At 39.7% G+C, this 18,899-nt stretch overlaps 2 protein-coding genes across 2 annotated transcripts; both read left to right on the top strand.

Annotated features, from left to right (window-relative positions):
* The first annotated feature begins 3,098 nt into the window (after positions 1-3,098).
* LOC145500113 (bile acid-CoA:amino acid N-acyltransferase-like) lies at positions 3,099-6,827 on the top strand. The gene is made up of 2 exons (XM_081479600.1): positions 3,099-3,579; positions 5,781-6,827. Exons 1-2 carry the CDS (start codon positions 3,099-3,101, stop codon positions 6,584-6,586), a joined length of 1,287 nt encoding a protein of 428 aa, XP_081335726.1. The 3' UTR covers positions 6,587-6,827.
* A 2,529-nt stretch (positions 6,828-9,356) lies between these two features.
* Positions 9,357-12,786, top strand: LOC145499944 (bile acid-CoA:amino acid N-acyltransferase-like). The gene is made up of 2 exons (XM_081479458.1): positions 9,357-10,200; positions 11,805-12,786. Exons 1-2 carry the CDS (start codon positions 9,720-9,722, stop codon positions 12,626-12,628), a joined length of 1,305 nt encoding a protein of 434 aa, XP_081335584.1. The 5' UTR covers positions 9,357-9,719; the 3' UTR covers positions 12,629-12,786.
* The last annotated feature ends 6,113 nt before the right edge of the window (positions 12,787-18,899 follow it).

The raw sequence follows: 18,899 nt of genomic DNA, 5'->3' as shown, positions 1-18,899 counted from the left end.
ATTGTGGTCTTCCGTTCGAGAAACACGATACAATCAATACACCGATTCCAGAAAAAAACCGGAAGTTGCACGCAAGCGAGGCTTAATAGCCCTCGAGCTTTCAAAATGGCGGACGAAATGCTGGGGAAGAACGAAAAAATTCGAATGTATGTAGGTTAGAGCTACTTGTCTGGAGCAAATGTGGTAAAGAAAAGGAAGAGAGTTGGACACAAGTGTTGTGCGGCTGCAAACTCTAATAATCGAAGCAAAAACCGACCTGATTTATCATTTCCACGACTGAGTTTCCTTCGGACAAGCTAGCCAGATAAACAAAGAAGAAAAAAGTGGGAAATACTTATGCAAAGGGGAGATGTCTATTTTACCTCGGTAGGAAATAATTTTTGTTTTTCCGAGCACTTCTTGCCAAGTGATTTTAAACTGAGTACACTTTTTGAAACTGGGAGCCGTACCCTCGGCTTTCCCTTGGGCAAAAGTTGATGAGGAATCTCTGTGTAGAGCAAAATATATGATGCATCTGAGTCTGGCATATGAATACCCATCAGCTTCAATCAACTTAGGAATTAATCAGTTTTCATGCCTCTGAGGTAAACAAAAAATTTTTCCCAAAAACAAGGTTGAATGTGGAAGGACATTAGTGATTTAAATACAGCCATTGATGAATTTTGAATATTTTTTACTCGCTTAATATTTCAGCAAGATCTGGCTTTTAGGTCTAATGTTTCAGAACTAGTAGTGTCAGATAAATTATTGCATGGGCCAATTTCCTGTACTTGATGTTGGGGAGCCAGCCCGTGAATTATTTACCTGAAGTTTTCCTAGGCTGAATTTGAAAACATAAGGTGCAGAATAGACTGCAGAGAGATAACAGTTCAGACACCCAAGACCTGGACATCCAAAAGTGAACTTTACTCTGAATAAGTCTGACAACACATTTTAAGGCCTAGTAGGAATGTCGTAGATTTGATAGACAGCTTGTACTGGCAAGCAGGAAGGTTATAATCTTCATCCATTCTATGCAACCAAGTAAATCAGAACTGACTATAATTTTAATGCCAATTTTCTAAGGAAGACTGTTTTCCAACCATGAACCAGAACTGCAAATGTAAGAATACAAGCTGAAATGGCTATTAGGAGAATAAATGGGTGGCATGTATTTGATGGTGTAACTCCACTAAGGTTGTGTAGAGTTGTTAATCAACCCTGGATAGTGAGCTATTTGCTTGTAAACTGGCAGAAAAAAGTTATCTGATGTTTATTTGTCATTTGGTAGTGACTTTAAACAGAGTACATGATATTGTTCATCAGTGGTAATTAAATATTTGGAGATTTCCACCATACTGAAATTGTGCATTATGTGGCTTCATGTTCTATTTTCTGGCACAGGGTGTAACATAGAAGGACACATGGTAGAGCTGGTGTATAATTTTGCTAATAACATAAAAGTGTAATTGAATTTGACCTCATTGAGAATTTTCTACACTGTATGATCTTATAGATTCCCAATTGTTTTGAACTATTTTGAAATATTTATTCAAATATTCATCACCAGAGAAAAACTGGAAGTAGCTGAATTTTCTCATATTAGATGCTGGACAAAATTTTTGGACCTTTGATATACATTATTTATTCTGGTTTTAGCAATAATCACATCATGTAAGGCCATCTCTAAGCATTAGGTAAGCCAATTCATATATAATATATTTATCATAAATTGTTCAATATTCTTTAGCATCTCCTTCCACCATTCTATGTCCAAGGCATTTTGCTCATTAAAAATTTGCAGTTACTTTCAATTTATAGCCAGGACATTCCAAAGTCTGTTCACAACAAAGAGTAGTTGTTGTACATTGTACATCATAAACTGAAGTTCATATGACTCTTGTTTACTTTTAAACCAGTGTCAAACATTTTGCGTATTGATTTTGTAAGGCAATCTTTCAGGGTCTCACTATCCATAACAATGACATTCCTAGCTTAAATTATTTCATGGAGATTGCCCTTACTTGGGTCTGTAACCTCAGTCCAGCTGGGGGACCCTGGGGAGGCCCCCAAAATTTCCCTTTTCTCTTGAACAAAAAAAAAAAGCATTTTGTTACTTGTACCTTCGTCGATCCCTGTTGATGCATTATTTCAGTGTACTTGTTCATTACTAGTTGCTAGTTTTCTAGGCCATCTTTCATGGCATGTGACTGATAGTCTTTGTTACACTGTAGTACACGTCACTGATAATTTTATTGGTGATTTGACTGATGAATCAGCTTTGTGATTGCGTCCTACCCTGTAACGCAATGCTGCTGTCACTGTACCGAACCCTTGCTTATACCATTCTTGGCGAGTAGATCGTGGTCTTGTTTGATACTCTGATTAGCATCATTTGAACTTTTAAAAGGATTTCCCTTTATTCTCTAACACCGATTGTTAATTTATGAAGAGAGATTGGATGTTCTCAAACTTGAGAAGACTGAAGTGGTCAGTGAAAAATGAATCAGCCGTAGGAAATTTTTTAAAGTGTTTTGTTGCAATATTCCCGATATCCGACCCAATTTTAAAATTTACTTCCGTATGTTCTTTCGATCTCTTGCTGTAGCTTTAGTGAAGCATTCTTCGGGTCAGGGTCGTAAACTTTTACAATTTTCATTTCATTCAGATTCTTTTTCCTAAACCGACCATGAACAAAGTTCTTTTAGGCAATAAAAATGGTGAGAACAGGTTGTTTTTGCGCATATTAGAGATCGAGACAATCGAAGGATGGAAAACATACCCGTCTAAAAGTTCCTTTATTTTGCCCCTTTGATTTATACCGCGACTTTTAAGCCAGAATTTCGATTGGCTGAGTGTCAAGTTTTCAATGTTCTTCGCTCACACTGACGCCGGGAATATCATCAGAAGAGAGATTGGCCTTTCTTCTTCGTTCGCCATGTTGCTTTAATTACCGCGAGGACTATTAAGCCTCGTTTTGGTGCAACTTCCGGTTTTTTTCTGGAATCGGTGTATTGCGCAATTCATCCAATGAGATTGTATCATCAGATCGATTGTGAATTCATACCGTTATAAATTTGAGGCTCCCCATGCTCTGAGGTTTTGTGCCCCAACGAAATATGCTCAATTTGAGGCCGAAGTCTTCTCTTATAGACAAGATAACAAAACTTAATGTTTCGCAACTTAAACCACTACAGAATGTAACGCTTGGAGCAGAAATTGTCGGCGACAAAGGTGAAACATTTGAGTCACACGCTTACTTCATCGCTGACAAAGATGGCGAGGTTGATGTTTGCCGTGACTCGTCTTTGGGAGGATCTTACAGCGGAGTTTCACCCATGGGATTGCTATGGAGCATGAAACCAGCACCGGGACAGAGAAAAGGAATTCGACTGATGAAATCAGATGTTACCAAACCGTACAACATCGTCTTGAACTGTTTTGATGACCATGTGACCCCGAACGAATCTTCATTGCAGCCCTTGTCAAGCGTGACCTTTCAGAAATGGCACATGGCCGAAGGATTAAAAAGAATTCCAGTGAGAGAAGGAAGAATCCGTGGGACTTTGTTTCTTCCTCCGGGAGATGGACCTTTCCCTGGTAAAACTTCGATTTGATTTGACTATTATTATTTACCTCTTTATTCTTCCCTGTGGTTCGTTATTTATTTATTTATTCGTTCGTCATTTATTTATTTACTCGTTCGTTTGTTCCTCCGTCCATCCATTTATCCACGTGGCCATGCATCCATTCGTCTTACCTGTGTTACAGCCGCCCTCCGGAAAGGAAAAATCCTGTGTGTTGTCGTTGCTTAGTCGTGTTCCTTGCCTAAATTATCCAACCACTGAACTGAACCATTTCAATTCAGTGTCACAACAGATGACGTGACAGGTGTACACCACAACCCCCGGAATAATCTAGTCGTCCTCTTCGTTTTCTAAATTTCAATTTCAAAAGTGTTGCTTGCTCTTGGCTTCAAATCACGCGACCAATCTTTTTCAAAAGATGAGTCCTTTTGCGGTAAATTTGGGAAATCTATCCAAAGCAAGCTCAAAAACGTCAGGAATACTGTAAAAGTTGGATTTCAGCCGGGCTTTTATGTTAACACATTGACGCCTGTACCGGCCGTGACCGGCCACGACGAGCGTTGGCCAAATTTGGCATCACTTATACTCAAGTTTTGCAGGAAGAAAAGTTCTTTCTAGTAATACCCAGATCAGAGTGACAGGTTCAATTGAGCCGGAAATATAAATGAAACTGCTGAGAAATTTGGTTGAAAAACTCGGAGCAAAATTTCCCTCCACTGCACTTGGCTACTCCGTGGTAAGAATTGCCCGTCTTGATGATGCTTTCTCGGGAATTCTTGAACTGGAAGCAAGCCCAGCAGTAGCTCAACAACAGCAGCAAAAAGATAAAAAAAAAGGAGATAAAGAAAAGGCGAAAAAAAGTTTTGATTTCTGCGTATGCCCGAGAAAAAATGTCATAAAACGTGATGCTACAATCTCGTTCCCAGAGTCTTCGTTCCCCTTGACCAGCGGTCGGAAAACGAGAGCTCTGGGAGCAACCATTTTGAAATGACCGAATTCTGCTCATCCAGTTTCACTGCGCAGTCTACATCTATGGCGCACGCCTGAAATGGTTGCTCCCAGAGCTCTCGTTTTCCGACCGCTGGTCAAGGGGAACGAGGACTCTAGGCACGAGATTGGTGATGCTAGTGAAAAGAAAGGCATGCTGTCATGTTGCAAATGCCGCTTTGAGTAGATTGGAGCTAATTTAGCTCATATCCAGGCTGAAAATGTCCAAAATATGCATTTTTGCCAGAGAGCTCCAGGTGTCAAATTGCACTTTTAATCCCAGTTATTAAGGGGTTTCACAGTGGTCTAACGCACACACGTCATATTTCAACGCCGGTTTTCGTGGTCTTGACGTTTGCAAGGGCTTGAAGCGAAAATGTGCCAGACTTTTGTAAGAAAACGTTATAAAACGAATAGTGGTAGATCTGGTCTGGACTGGGGAATTGAACGTCCAGTTCTGGCCATCTCTCTGTCACGCAACGCTACTGTCGTCCCTCCAGAGAAGGCAGCGCTGCGTGACAGACAGAGGGGCAGGCTTGGTCTAAGAAACTGAACTAAGGTAAGAAAAAGGTAATTCTGTAAGTTACTAACCCAAGTTGACTGCAATGTTATCGAGGTCACCTAAACTTTCATGGAAGTGATCATGAAACATCAAAACAAAAAATCAGACTCAAATTTGCACTCATATTCTCTGGCCCAATGGTTCACGTGCTGGGCTAGGGAACTAGCGGTCCCGGCTGACGAGCACTGCCCTGAGTCACTGCGTTGTTTTATTGGGGAGCTTAAGCAATGACAACGGCGACGTTAAGGACGACGCCTAACAAAAAAAAAACGAATTTATATTTTACCTTCGAATTCGCAGATGTCTAGATCAGTTCAGTGCGCCATACCGGTCTCAGAACTTGCTCAGGCTTAATATGTAACGCCAGAAATACGCAAAACTAAAAATATACGCAGAACTTGGCTATTCCACGTTGTTGTTTTGGAAACGAAACCTAACAAATGTACAAAGATTTGCTCATTAAAGCTTTTGTTATGTGGCGTTCTCGTTGCCGTTACCGTCGTGGTTTGCCTAAGGTCCTTATTGACCGCTTATGCTACGGAAACTGGGATAGGCTCCAACGGTTTAGGCCACGTTAGCCTGACGCAGACGTAACTGGTGTTACCAAACTTATTCAGCATTATCCCTGCTAAAGGCCAGTTTATTTACTAATTGCAATTCTGCAGGTGTGATAGAGATGTTGGGTGGCACTGGAGGACTTTGGGAATTCAAGGCTTCCCTTCTGGCATCGCACGGATTTGCAGCTCTTGCATTGGCCTACTTATCTTATGATGATATTCACGAATTGCCATCATCCATGGACATGGAGTACTTTGAGGAGGCAGCCAACTGGCTCAGCAGTCATCCTAAAGTCTTGCCGCATGGTATTGGCGTTCATGCCATTTGCTATGGATCCTGGGCCGCGTTGTTAATGGCAAGTCTTGGAATGAAAGCGGTCAAAGCCCTTGTGGCCATTTCACCCGTCATAAACGCTTTCCCCATACCATTTAGTTACAAAGGAAAGGTCTCGGAAATACTTCCTTTTGAAAATAGCCAGAAGATATCGACAAAAGAAGGTAGCATCTGGCGTTACGCCATTCCAGCAGTCAATGATGTCAGTACCCCAGTCTCTAACTACTCACCAATCACACCAGTCGAAAACATTTCCTGTCCTGTTCTTTTAGCCTATGGAACAGGTGACCTCAATGTTGGTTCTGACTTTGCTACAGAACTGATTTTTAATCGCCTGAAAGCCCATGGTAAGGAACGTTTGTGTTCTATTTTACGTTATCCCGAGGCGGGACATCTCATCGAGCCGCCGTACACTCCACACTGCTATTCCTCATTCTCCGGTATTACTGCCAAATGGTCTGGTGACCACTATCTAGTGTGGGGAGGGGAGATGAATGCTCATGCTAAAGCACAAGAGGACGCCTGGCCAAAGATCTTAAGGTTTCTGCGAATAAATCTTCAGCACTCGAGTAATTTGTAGAATGCAGCTAAAAGTTTAGAATAAAAGTGCACATGGGAACGATTTTCTTGTGAACTGGCGAATTTAGATGCGTACCGATGAGGTCGTGACTCGGGCGAAAACGTCCCACACACCATAAGCCATGGTGCCCTGATGGTGCCAACGCTTGGGCCTTAGGCGCCTACACGTATCCGGATATTTTTGAATCCGCAACTTTTTCTTTCCGGATACAGCTTCCGTCCACACGCATCCGGCGAATTCGGCAGCGAATCTGGATATTTTTTAATCCGCTCTTCTAGAGTGGAAAAAATTAAATCCGCAACGTGTCAGTGGTGAATCCGCATAGTTTCGAATCCGATGACGTAGCAAAATCGTGTCCAATCTCTTACCGAACAATAAACCAATATGGCGGCATAACGTGTGGGCCTAGTTTCCCTAGAGACCTCTAGAGTGAATCCGGATACCATTGGATGCGTATGGACAGACGAATTCGATTTGAATATGCTACGTGTGGACGGGGAATTTTTGAATTCGGAAAGAAAGAGTTGAGGATTCAAAAATATCCGGATACGTGTGGACGAGGCCTTAGTTTTAACAAGTGATAGCGTAGCTAGAGGGAGTCGATACACCCCTGGGTGGTGGGGGGGTGGGGGTGGGAGGCATATTGACATCAGTAGTAAATTCTCGCGCGCTTGACTCATTATGAATTCGATACAATCTAGATGTGCTGAAGTGTTTCTTTAGCCTGAAATAAATGGTTGGGCTGTTACTCTTATGTAGAATATAGCCTGAGACCACACCAGACTTATTTCTGTCGGTAAATCGGTTCTTTATTAATTGTGACTTAATGGTACGTGTTGAAAGGTAGACGATAGGTGTTGATACACTTCTTGTGAACCGGTACACGAGGACAGGACCAAGCTTCTTCTGCCTTTAGTTTTTTAGTAGCTTTTAGTTGTCGTGTTTTAGTCGTCGTAGTCGCCACACAATCTTGAAAGTTTCGTTATTTTCCCGTCATTTTTGCTTGGTTTATTTATTTTTCGTTTTGGTTTCATGCTCTGTATATTAGCTTGTTTATGTGCATTTGTTTTCAGCGAATCGCTAGTAATAGTGCGAAGATCTTAGATGTGTAGATTTCGATTACAACGAGTTCGTGATCTGTTTGTCCATAGTTAGAGGGAATGGCAACTATGTGTGCTCATACAATTAACTAATAGAAGCATTGCGATTATCTAATTTAATTCATGCAAAACAAAAGATGTGCAGGGTCAAGGACCTTCCAGCATAAATCTTAGCCTGATTTGTTCGCTTCTTTGATGTTTACCCGGCTTTGTAATTAACCATTCCCTCTATTAACTATGATACGTTCTAATACAGGGTTGACTTGCACGGTGAACGTTGATTGTTGTTTAGTTCTCCATAGTGTCATCAACAACACAGACAAACAAGTCAAAGATTTCAATTTAATGATATATCTTTCGAAAAAGGAAACTGGTTTGAGGAAATTAAAATCGAAACTGGTTGTCATTCGTTTTCCTCTAACACAGCACTTGCAAAACACGTCACTTACTTCGAGAGGCGAGAAATCTCATATAATCTAAGGGACTCTGAGAATAAACTAAATGTTCCATTGCCGCGCACAAACTATTATAAGAATAGCTTTAGCTATAGTGGCGCCATTCTTTGAAACAGAAGAATGCGCATTATAAATGTTATCATTATCATCATCAACAGTCTTCCTTGTAACTTAAGGTAAGCAGAGTCCCCGGATGAGGCAGTTTAAACACCTCAAAAGAGATGAATAAGGCATAGCATTCGTGGAAAGCAGAGGTTATCTTATCTTATTGTACTAACGCTTCGTGCGTCACGTCTCTATTCTTACCACACTTTGACGTCATCTGTTATCAGTCCTTTAGGTCCATGTTTACCGCAAATGTCTAACTGTGGTTTGAGGTCAGACGTTTGCTGTTCGCCGTTTAGACGTTAAATCGATTAAGATTGGAGTAAATTGGAGCGAATAGAAATCATCCTGTCAGTGCATTGGAAATTGTTAAAATTACACCAAAACAAATAGCAAAAAATAGGTTCGTTTTCTAACATGTGCAGCTTTCTAAAGAAATAAAGCATCATAAATTAAAACGCAGTCAACCTGAGCCGCCGCCCTATTGGATTTCCACTTATTGGATCAGTGCCTTTCAACAAACAACAACAAAGGCTAGGTAATTATCAGTTGCCTAAAAATTACCACCAAATTGTAGAAAAAGGGTTACTTTATTCGATTTCAGCATTTTTACGTGGCAAAAAATTAAAGGCATTAAAGCTTGAGGTAAATGACTTAATGAAATCCTACCTCCTAAAGTTCAAAAGACGAGTCGAAAACCTCAAACGTGATCTCTAACCGTTTGGGTAAACATGAATCTTAAGTCTCAACTGAACAGAAACGACAACATGGAGTCCATCTGTTTTTTATAAACTGATGACAAGTTCTAAACATTGATCTCAATCTAGTCTGTAATCTCAATCTGTATATAAAGAGCAACACCATTTGAGAAAGTATTGTATATTTCAAAGTTGCTGAATTTATTTGGAAAGACTGACTATTCATATCAAGTTTTATATATACGAACCAAGTTTTAAAAAACATGTTTTAAATATTTAGAACGCTTCACTTGTCACTTTTGACCATAATTTCCCGGGGGTAATAGGGTGGTATATTTAGAACAAGTTTGATATAATTGGAACAAATTTGGTATATTTTAAGGAGTATTTTTCTCCGCTTTGGTACCTAGATCACGTACACAGAACCAGTTCCTGTCGAACTATTAATCTTTAATTTTTAATCATTATTTATACACGGTAGAAAACAAAAATTCACGAGGTACAATAAATTCCAATAAAATGTCTAAGATCCTAAACCTAAAATTCTAATCCTAATATGAGCAGAACATTCTTTTATTATGTCCATGAGCCATGCCCCCATCATGACGTCATCTAAAAATTTTGACTGTCTACCTTATGTAGATGGCAGTGCGCCCCAAAAAACAATTATACTCAGATTAAGTTGGGCCCTCACTACTATTGCATCTGGACTTCATAGAACGAAAAGAGATTTCGCAAGTGTGAGGTTTTGCACCATTCTGTCCCGAAACGAAATATGCTTAACTTGAGACCGAGGTCTTCTCTTATAGACAAGATAACAAAAATTAATGTCTCCAGACTTAAGCCGCTCCAGAATATAACGCTTGGAGCAGAAATTGTCGGCGACAGAGGTGCAGTGTTTGAGTCACACGCTCACTTCATCGCTGACAAAGATGGCGAGGTTGATGTTTGCCGTGACTCGTCTTTGGGAGGATCTTACAACGGAGTTTCACCCATGGGATTGCTATGGAGCATGAAACCAGCACCGGGACAGAGAAAAGGAACTCGACTGATGAAATCAGATGTTACCAAACCGTACAACATCGTCTTGAACTGTTTTGATGACCATGTAACTCCAAGCGAATCTTCGCTGAAGCCTTTGTCAAGTATGACATTTCAGAAGTGGTACATGGCCGGAGGAGTGAAAAGATTTCCTGTGAGAGAGGGAAGAATCCGTGGGACACTTTTCATTCCCCCGGGAGATGGACCTTTCCCAGGTAAGAAGAACTGAAGTTCAAACGGTGATTAATTCTAAGAATCCGGCCTTTCGGTTTTGCCAAAAAAAAAAAAAAAAAAACGTTCACAACAAAACAGTTTCTGTATTGAGCTTCGATCATTTTGCTTTGTCATTTGCAAACAGCTAGCGCTTTCTGAGTGGTTTAAACGTTCTTAGAATACAGAGAGAATGGGGTAAAGAGAAAAATAAACTAATTAACAAACCAAAAGTACTTTAAACGTGAACAAACTGTTTGATTTAATCTAACAATCTCTCCATTGTTTGTACATGGACATATCTGAGTTCAGATCGGACCAAGCCATAACATGTATTCATAAACAACTATACTCGTCCGCAGAGAGCAGCCGGGGGGAAAGTTTATCCAGTCTGTTCAACGCAGCTTCAATATCAAAAGCTTCGCTAAAAGTCATTTCAATTAAAAAAAAATCGGTTTCTCACTGTCAGTGATCACCAAGAATCTCGAAAGAAAATATTTCCATAAATTTCAAGCGCGACATGGTGTGTTTGACGTCAGTCAGCTTTTGTTTCGCTGTTTGCTCAGGCAGTGTTGGGTCACTCTGGAAATAGTATTTGGCATGAAAATTAGCACTCGAGGAGACACGGGATAGTTTCGCGGTTTGGCGCATGCGCACACTTTGATGTAGTCCACCCAGTTCCATTGTTTATTAACCAATCAGATGTCAGGAAATAACTAGTGCATGCGTCTGGTTCACATCATCCGTGATCGAATAAGGGTATCAGTCATTCTGCTAGTCTTCGTGTATTTGTATGGCTAGGAGTAAGGCTATCATTCTATTTTCGCGAAATTACAGTCTGTGATTACTGAAACATATGTAATTGATAAGAAAACGAAAATGTATTTTATGCATGGAGTCGGAACATACGAAACGAATGCAATGAGAACTCTCGCCTGATATGTTTTCGCGACTGACCGAGAAATTTTCAAAGGCAAATTTCCAGCAAGAGTCATAACAGCACGCTCGCGATTTTTTTTATAAACATTGAGATTGAATAATGTTAATTAACATGTAGTAGCTTGCACATGCGTTGAGCCCTGACACCCTCCCTTTAACACGTATTATAGCTATCTGCGTCGTTTGTATCGATGGTTCCGACCGTAGCGTATTCCCTAGCATTTTATTTATGAGCCACGTGTCCATCATCCTCTTGTCATCATCAGGCCAATATATATATACTTACTTAAAACAGATTTTCATTCGCATTTATTAATACGTAGCCTCTCACAGGGACCCAAAATAAATATCTTCTAAAATTTGAATTGAGACAAGTGTCCTTATTTGCCTATTACCAGCTGTTACCATGGTTTTGTTTTAGGGTATTGAACCGAAAAATGACAGCAACTGCGTTACTTAATTCATTTTACATTTTGATAAATTTTACTCATATGTTAAAACTCGTAAGTGTTAGCAGTGAAGATAAATGATAAGCAAGTGCCATTATGTTGCTTCTTCGGTTGTCTTCCTTCCCTGGAGCGAAGCGAACGTGTTTCTCTCGGCCACACAACATGCCAACTCTTTAATGAAAGTGTACTAGATTATTTAAGATCTCTTTTTAATTCTACAGGTGTGATAGAGATGCTGGGTGGCGCTGGAGGACTTTGGGAATTCAAGGCTTCCCTTCTGGCATCGCATGGATTTGCAGCTCTGGCTTTGGCTTACGTTGCCTACGAAGATCTACCACAGTTTCCACCAGAATATCTCGACTTGGAGTATTTTGAAGAGGCAGCTAACTGGCTCAGCAATCATCCTAAAGTCTTACCACATGGTGTTGGCATTCACTCTATTTGCTACGGTTCATGGATCGCTTTATTAATGGCAAGTCTAAACATGAATGCCATAAATAGCGTTGTGGCTATTTCCCCTGTGGTGGTCCCTTGGTGTTCACCTTGGCGGTATAAGGAGAAGGTCTCAAATGTAATTCCTCTTGAGAATGCCAAGAAAATAACGACGGAAGATGGTAGCATCTGGCGCCATGCTTTTCCAACGGTCGCTGATGACCCTGCCATCACACCAGTCGAGAACATTTCCTGTCCTGTTCTTTTAGCCTTTGGAACAGGTGATCTTAATGTTAATTCTGAGTTCGAGGCAGAGCTGATATTTAACCGCTTGAAAGCCCACGGCAAGGAACATTTGTGTTCTATTTTACGTTACCCCGGGGCGGGACATCTCATCGAGCCGCCATACACTCCACTCTGCTATTCTTCATACAACAGATCGACTGCCAAATGGTCCGGTGACAGCAACCTAGTGTGGGGAGGGGAGATGAATGCGCATGCTCAAGCCCAAGAGGAATCCTGGCCTAAGATCCTAACTTTCCTGCGTAGAAATCTGCAGCACTCTAATAGTTTGAGTATGCGGCCGCGAATTTATAACAAAGTTGCATATTAATACGTGAGTTTCGACCACCACAGGCGGGTTCAGGTTGGTGGTACCCACGAGGTGGTGGCTTGGCAGAAACGTGCTTCCCACACACCGTAGGTACTTTTGTATGGTGCTATATATAATTTTTAAGCAACACATCTTTGATGAACTACACTAACAACAAATTACAAGAACATTATACTTTTCTTTTACTACATCCGTGCCACACTACTTATTTACCCCATGTGTAAAAGGAAAACTCAGGAAGATTAAGGCATGGGTCAGCAATTATTTTCCTCAAAACAGTTAGGGGGTTGTCTACGTTCTGAGGCTTGGTTCATAACAACATAAACTTTTGGGAGACAAATACATCTTCTAAAGTGATTATTTTTGACTTGTCAAACTTATGCAAATTAGGTCACGTGACTTGATACAGCCAAAAAAACGTGGAAAATCTTTAAGCAAAAATGGGAACAGTTTGCAAAAAGAAGGCTTCAAAAGAACTGGTACGGGATAAGTCCCAATGAAAACAAACAAAGGAACTGTGCTTGGCAATTGTTGAATAGTTCATTATTTCTGGAAATAAACGGTTTCTTCTACTAGTACCCAGTCCCCCAATAAAAGTGATTTGTCTTTTTAAAAGTTCCTATTTACGTATCTTAACTTTTCCAAGCGCGGAAACGATGTATCTAATGACCCTAAACTCATGAAACTAACATCAAAGTTTAAGGACATAAGAAAAGTGTTCCCATTTAACAAAAGAGATTATTTGGCTTGAAGAGACCACGTGACCTAATTTGCATATTTTCGACATTCCAAATTGACGCAAACTGTCAACCTTTTGACCTAGCAAAGTTTCATGCTGCTACAACTAAAGCTTCAAAAGATACACTACCCCCTAACTTTCCGGGTGAATAACTGGAGGCCCTTGCCTTAATTTACTTGAGAACCAAAGAACAAAAACTAATTTTTTAATAAAGAATTTAATTTTTAGCGATTTCGCATTTTATTCAGGTTCTATTGGGATTATTATACATTCCCAATAAAGTTTGTTGAATTCTTATAGTAGGGAATATTTTATTCGGATAAGTAAACAAGGGCCGTCAAGAAAATTCATACTTCCTAAGCACGATTTGTCAACCAACTCAGTCAGCTACGCTAAGAAAGTTGCATAGACAAAAATAAATCGGTCAGCAAACACTGTTCTTCTGAATTATTCTTAATAGTACCTCGGGTTTCACTGGTATTCACATTTACTCTTATTTAATCGTGAAGGAAACAAAACATTAAGCTTTGGTAACTGTCGTTACCATTGTGCATTTTTAGCGCTTTGGAAACATATACTTATCGTAGAGTATCTGATTGTATAAATTTGTATTTACCTTTCCTTTATTTCAGAGTGAGTTTCAGCTGTCGTACATTCCTTTTACTTTTACTGGAAGCACAGAATTAATTTTGCGCAAGTAAACACTGATAACTATATACTAATTTTTAATCTTCAAATATCGTTTTTTTTCTGAGATCTAGAACAGCTGAAAGTACCTCACGAGATCCAAACGATGTTATTTACCTGTGATGATTACCAGTAGAATAGTATAATGTAGGGCTTAAATACAATCCATTGTATTGAACAGGACACTTGATCAGCATTGTACTCGTTGAAGCAAGATTAAAGCATTTTTCGAAGCAAATTCTGTGTTTTGCTTCCTTGAAAGTAAACGCAAATGTTTAGTGATAGATTCTGGTGGGGTAAAGATCCTTGGCACCTCCTCGCCGCTAGGTTTCCAGTCTACAAACTGTGAGTACACTCTTTTGTGGATCTTATGAACTGGGTGAGAGTTATCTAATCTCGTACCCAAGTCTCACTCTGTTTGATACTGAAAAGTGGCTGTGGGAGATTTGGGTTCGAGGTTAAAAGATGGCTGAACCCAGTTTTTGATACCTGTGCTTCATTCACCTTTTTCTCTAAAACCCTTGGTCCTTTCGTGGCCAAAAATGGGAGCAAGCAAGTTAACAACACAAACTTCGGTTGTTTGATAGTCAAGCTTACGAATTTGCCGTTGCCATGGCAACATGAATAAGTATAAACAGGCCTTTAAAATCGGTTTTGTTCATTTTCAGAAAATCTAGTCATTAGATTTTCTTTATAATTTACATGCAACAAGCTTGTAACGATGCTCACAAGTTAACACTATTAATAATAATTTAATATAGAGTTCTTTAATTATCCCTTGTTGAAGGTTCACTAAAATATCTAGATTTTCCTTTTTTAAAGTTCAAATTGTTTTTCAGTACTCCACTTACTTATTTCCTAAAGTATTTTCGTGCCAAATTTCGTGAAATTCTAATGAGTGGTTCTCGAGAAATAGGCGTATTTCCGAGAAAGCTGTTCCACATTCAGTCGCACTTTTTCGACTTACTAAGCATGCGCTACATTAACTGGGTTCTTTTGGTAACAAAGAAAAAGCTGAGAATTGCGGGCTTCTTTGCTTCGTTGCCTTTTCTAACATACCTGTGTAATAAAAGACTAAAACCATCAATGCACTGCGTTCAATTATCACGGAAGAAAAATAGTACAGATAGTGCGGGCATAGAGCAAGTAAAATGATCACTGTATTGACGCCATGTTTGTTTTTTGCAATCGATCCTTGTGCGCGCCCTGAATTGCATTTGCAAGAGCGCGTGTGAAAATTGTGTTCGAACACCTTAAACGGGATGGAACTCAACAGAGACATTTAGTATCAACGTTTTCATGCCAACGGCAAACCGCAAACGGCAGTTTCAGGTTAGGAGTTCGGTGTTAGACGTTTGAGACCTCTGTCGGTTTAGCTACGAAAACATGGAGAAGTGTTTCACTTGTACAGGCCGCCACATTGAATTGCCAGACAACAGCAGTGTTTGATTTTAAAATGCCCGGCATAATCAATCGAACCCAATCGAACTGTATTTCAACCGAACTCAATCGAACTCAATCCGTGGATTGAGTTCGATTGAGTTCGGCAATCGAACCAAATCGAACTCACACAAAGATAATTGGACAATCGAAGTTTTGATTTCTGAAGAAATATCTGACCAAACAATTCGAATTGAACAAAGAAAATGTAAAATACACGTGGAAACTCATAGGCACCCTAATTTAATAGTAGGAAAAAGTCTAATTCACAAAATGCGGTTAAGAAATTATACCGCAATAATAGACCTTACACCGATAAACAAGATATTTGTGACCAGCTTATTAAACATTTTATTAATGTTGGCAATGACCTCGCAGCGAAATTGCGTCTCCACGATGCAGATCCTTCAATCTATATAAACAGGGCTTTTATGAATAGCTTTATGTTTCGTGGTATCTGTCAACAGGAAGTATCTGACGATTTGATGAGTCTGAAAGTGAACAAATCCACAGTAGGAATCCCCAGAAAATGTGTTAAGCTCACTGCAAATCATATACATGAACCGTTAACAATAATATTTAATCAATCTTTACTACAAGGAATCTTTCAAGATAACTTTGAAACTTCTAAAGTAACTCCAGTAGACAAAGGAGGAGATGCAATCAATCCTTTTAATTATCGTCCAATTTCTGCACTCTCTGCACTAGCACAAATTTTTGAAAAACTTGTTTGTAAACAGCTCGTAAATTACCTGGGGGGGCATAACATTTTCTTTGAATCCCAGTGTGGATTTAGAAAAGGGCATTCTACTGCCCAAGCAATTGCTGAAATTGCTGACAATTTACGTAAAGCCATACGGAAATCAATTTTCCTGTGGAGTTTTCTCGGACTTCTCCAAGGCTTTTGACACCGTCAATCACGCTACTCTCTTACAAAAACTTGAACTTCTTGGGATAAGAGGAGCGCCACTTCAATTTTTTTCGAGCTAACGGTTGCGAATAGGCGGCAATATGGTTAGTTGGGGAATACTGTTTCCTCCACACAAACAATAACTTGTGGAATCCCACAAGGCAGTTCACTCGGACCAATCCTATTCGTCATTTACATTAATGACCTACCAAACTGTTCTGATACTTTGAAATTTCGGAAATTTGCTGATGATACAAACGTATATTGTATTTGCCAGTACAAGTGATCTTAAGGCTCTTGAGCAACTAATGAATTCTAAATTAAAAAAAGTAAAAGTTTGGTGCGACATAAATAAATCGTCAATAAATTTTTCAAAAACTAACTTTATGATCATTAAATCTCGACAGAAAATAGACTCTGAAGTTAATATCAAAATTGAAAATAAAGATGGTACTTTTCATTTACTGGAACGTAAAGATCGAATCAAATACCCGTGTTGGCGTATTTCTCGATAAAACAGTATCCTTCAAACATCATATATCTTATGTGTGCACTAGAATCTCAAGAAAAAATGGCATACTAGCTAAACTTAGACACTTCTTAACTCTTGCACAAATGAAACAACTTTATTATAATATCATCTTTCCTTGCATTTCATACGCCATCTTAGCATGGGGAAGTGCGTATAAACCCACAGCAATAAAGTACAATCTAAACACAATCATTCCATCAGGTTTATGTTCTTTGCAAGAACTTTTGGTGACCGGACCGAAAGCGCACTCCCCTTGCTAAACTTATTAGATGTTCTCACAGTAAATAATGTTTATAGGTTACAAGCTCTGAAATTCACGCATTCTTGGCACAAAGGCCTACTACCAAGCTTGTCTCATGATTTCTTTCAATACGCCAGTGAAGTGCATGGATACTACACCAGATATGCATCTTTTTGGAGAAGACTTCGTGAATCATCCGAGTATTTTGGCAATTCGTAATGCGCAAAGACATGCACCAGAACAGTTTAGCTTTCATCACACGAACATGGTGTTGGTAGAAGAAATGCTTAAACACATGAATACGCGTAAAGCGTGTGGGTACGACATGTTACTGCCCAGGCTGATTAAGGATTCTGCTTCTGCGATCGCCAAGCCGCTGACAGTGCTATTCAACTGCTCTATTGATCAGAGTAGGTATCCGGCATCTTTGAAGATGGGACAGATTACACCACTATTCAAAAAGGACGATGAACTGAATAAAGCAAATTACAGGCCGGTTACTGTACTTCCTGCACTAAATAATATATTTGAAAGACTCCTGGCAGCGCAACTTGGTGATTTCTATAGCTCGATTCTATCGGACTATATCAGCTCTTATAGAAAATTTCACAGCTGTGAAACTTCCCTGCTACGCATGACGGAGGAATGGAGAAGGATGAGAGATCAAGGGGACGCTGTGGCAGTTGTATCTATGGACTTGTCAAAGGCGTTTGATGTGATCCAACACTCTCTTCTTCTTGCGAAGCTCAAAGCCTACGGATTGGACCAGGCAAGTTGTGCTCTGATTAAGGACTACCTTTCCTCAAGGAATCAGAGGGTCAAGAATGGGATACTTTTTCAGAGTGGCTACATGCAAGACGAGGCGTGCCTCAGGGAAGCGTCCTCGGTCCCATGTTTTTCAATATTTTCATAAATGACATTTTCCTGTTTTGCGGGGATGTTAAGTTAAATGCTTATGCAGACGATCACCAAATATATTCATCGGACAGTGATCCTGTTGCGCTAGATGGGCGCATGCGTAACGCAGTCGAGACAGCAAACCGGTGGTACCGGCAAAATGGAATGTTGGCCAATGAAAGCAAACATCAGGCTTTGATCCTGGGAAAATCGGAACACACCTTCTCGTTTCCTACAAAAGACTCAATTGACATTTTAGGAATGAACATTGATAACAATTTAAATTTTCACAATTACATATCTCTTATTTGCAAAAAAGTCAACAACCAGTTTAATGCAATGCTTAGGTTCAGAAACCTTATTTCCAAGGACCTTTTAGTGAAACTGTATAAGGCCTACATACTCCCTCATTTTGATTATTGCTAAACAGTGTGGCACTTTTGCAGTGCAAACAACGGGGACAAAATAGAAGCTCTTAACAAAAGGATTCTGAGATTCATTCTAAGCGATTTTGAATCGCCTTACAATGTGCTGCTAGACAGAGTAAACTGTCTCCAACTTCATGATCAACGCATCTGTAAATTCCTTACTATTTTGTACAAAAGTCTATTTTTCACTAGCTATCCGGCCTATATGAGAAACATGTTCTCGTTCCGTTCTACTTCATACAACATGCGTGGAAACTATACACTGGAAATGCCCAAACCTAAAACTACAACTTTTGGTCTCCACTCCTTTACTTATCTGGCAACAAAAGAATGGAATTCTCTACCCAATTTTATGAGGTTATGTAACTTCTCAGACTTCAAAAAGCACATCAGTAAA

The sequence above is a fragment of the Orbicella franksi genome, chromosome 10, assembly GCF_964199315.1.
Source record: "Orbicella franksi chromosome 10, jaOrbFran1.1, whole genome shotgun sequence".
NCBI classification, from domain to species: domain Eukaryota; kingdom Metazoa; phylum Cnidaria; class Anthozoa; order Scleractinia; family Merulinidae; genus Orbicella; species Orbicella franksi.
This window is presented reverse-complemented; position numbering and strand designations above follow the sequence as displayed.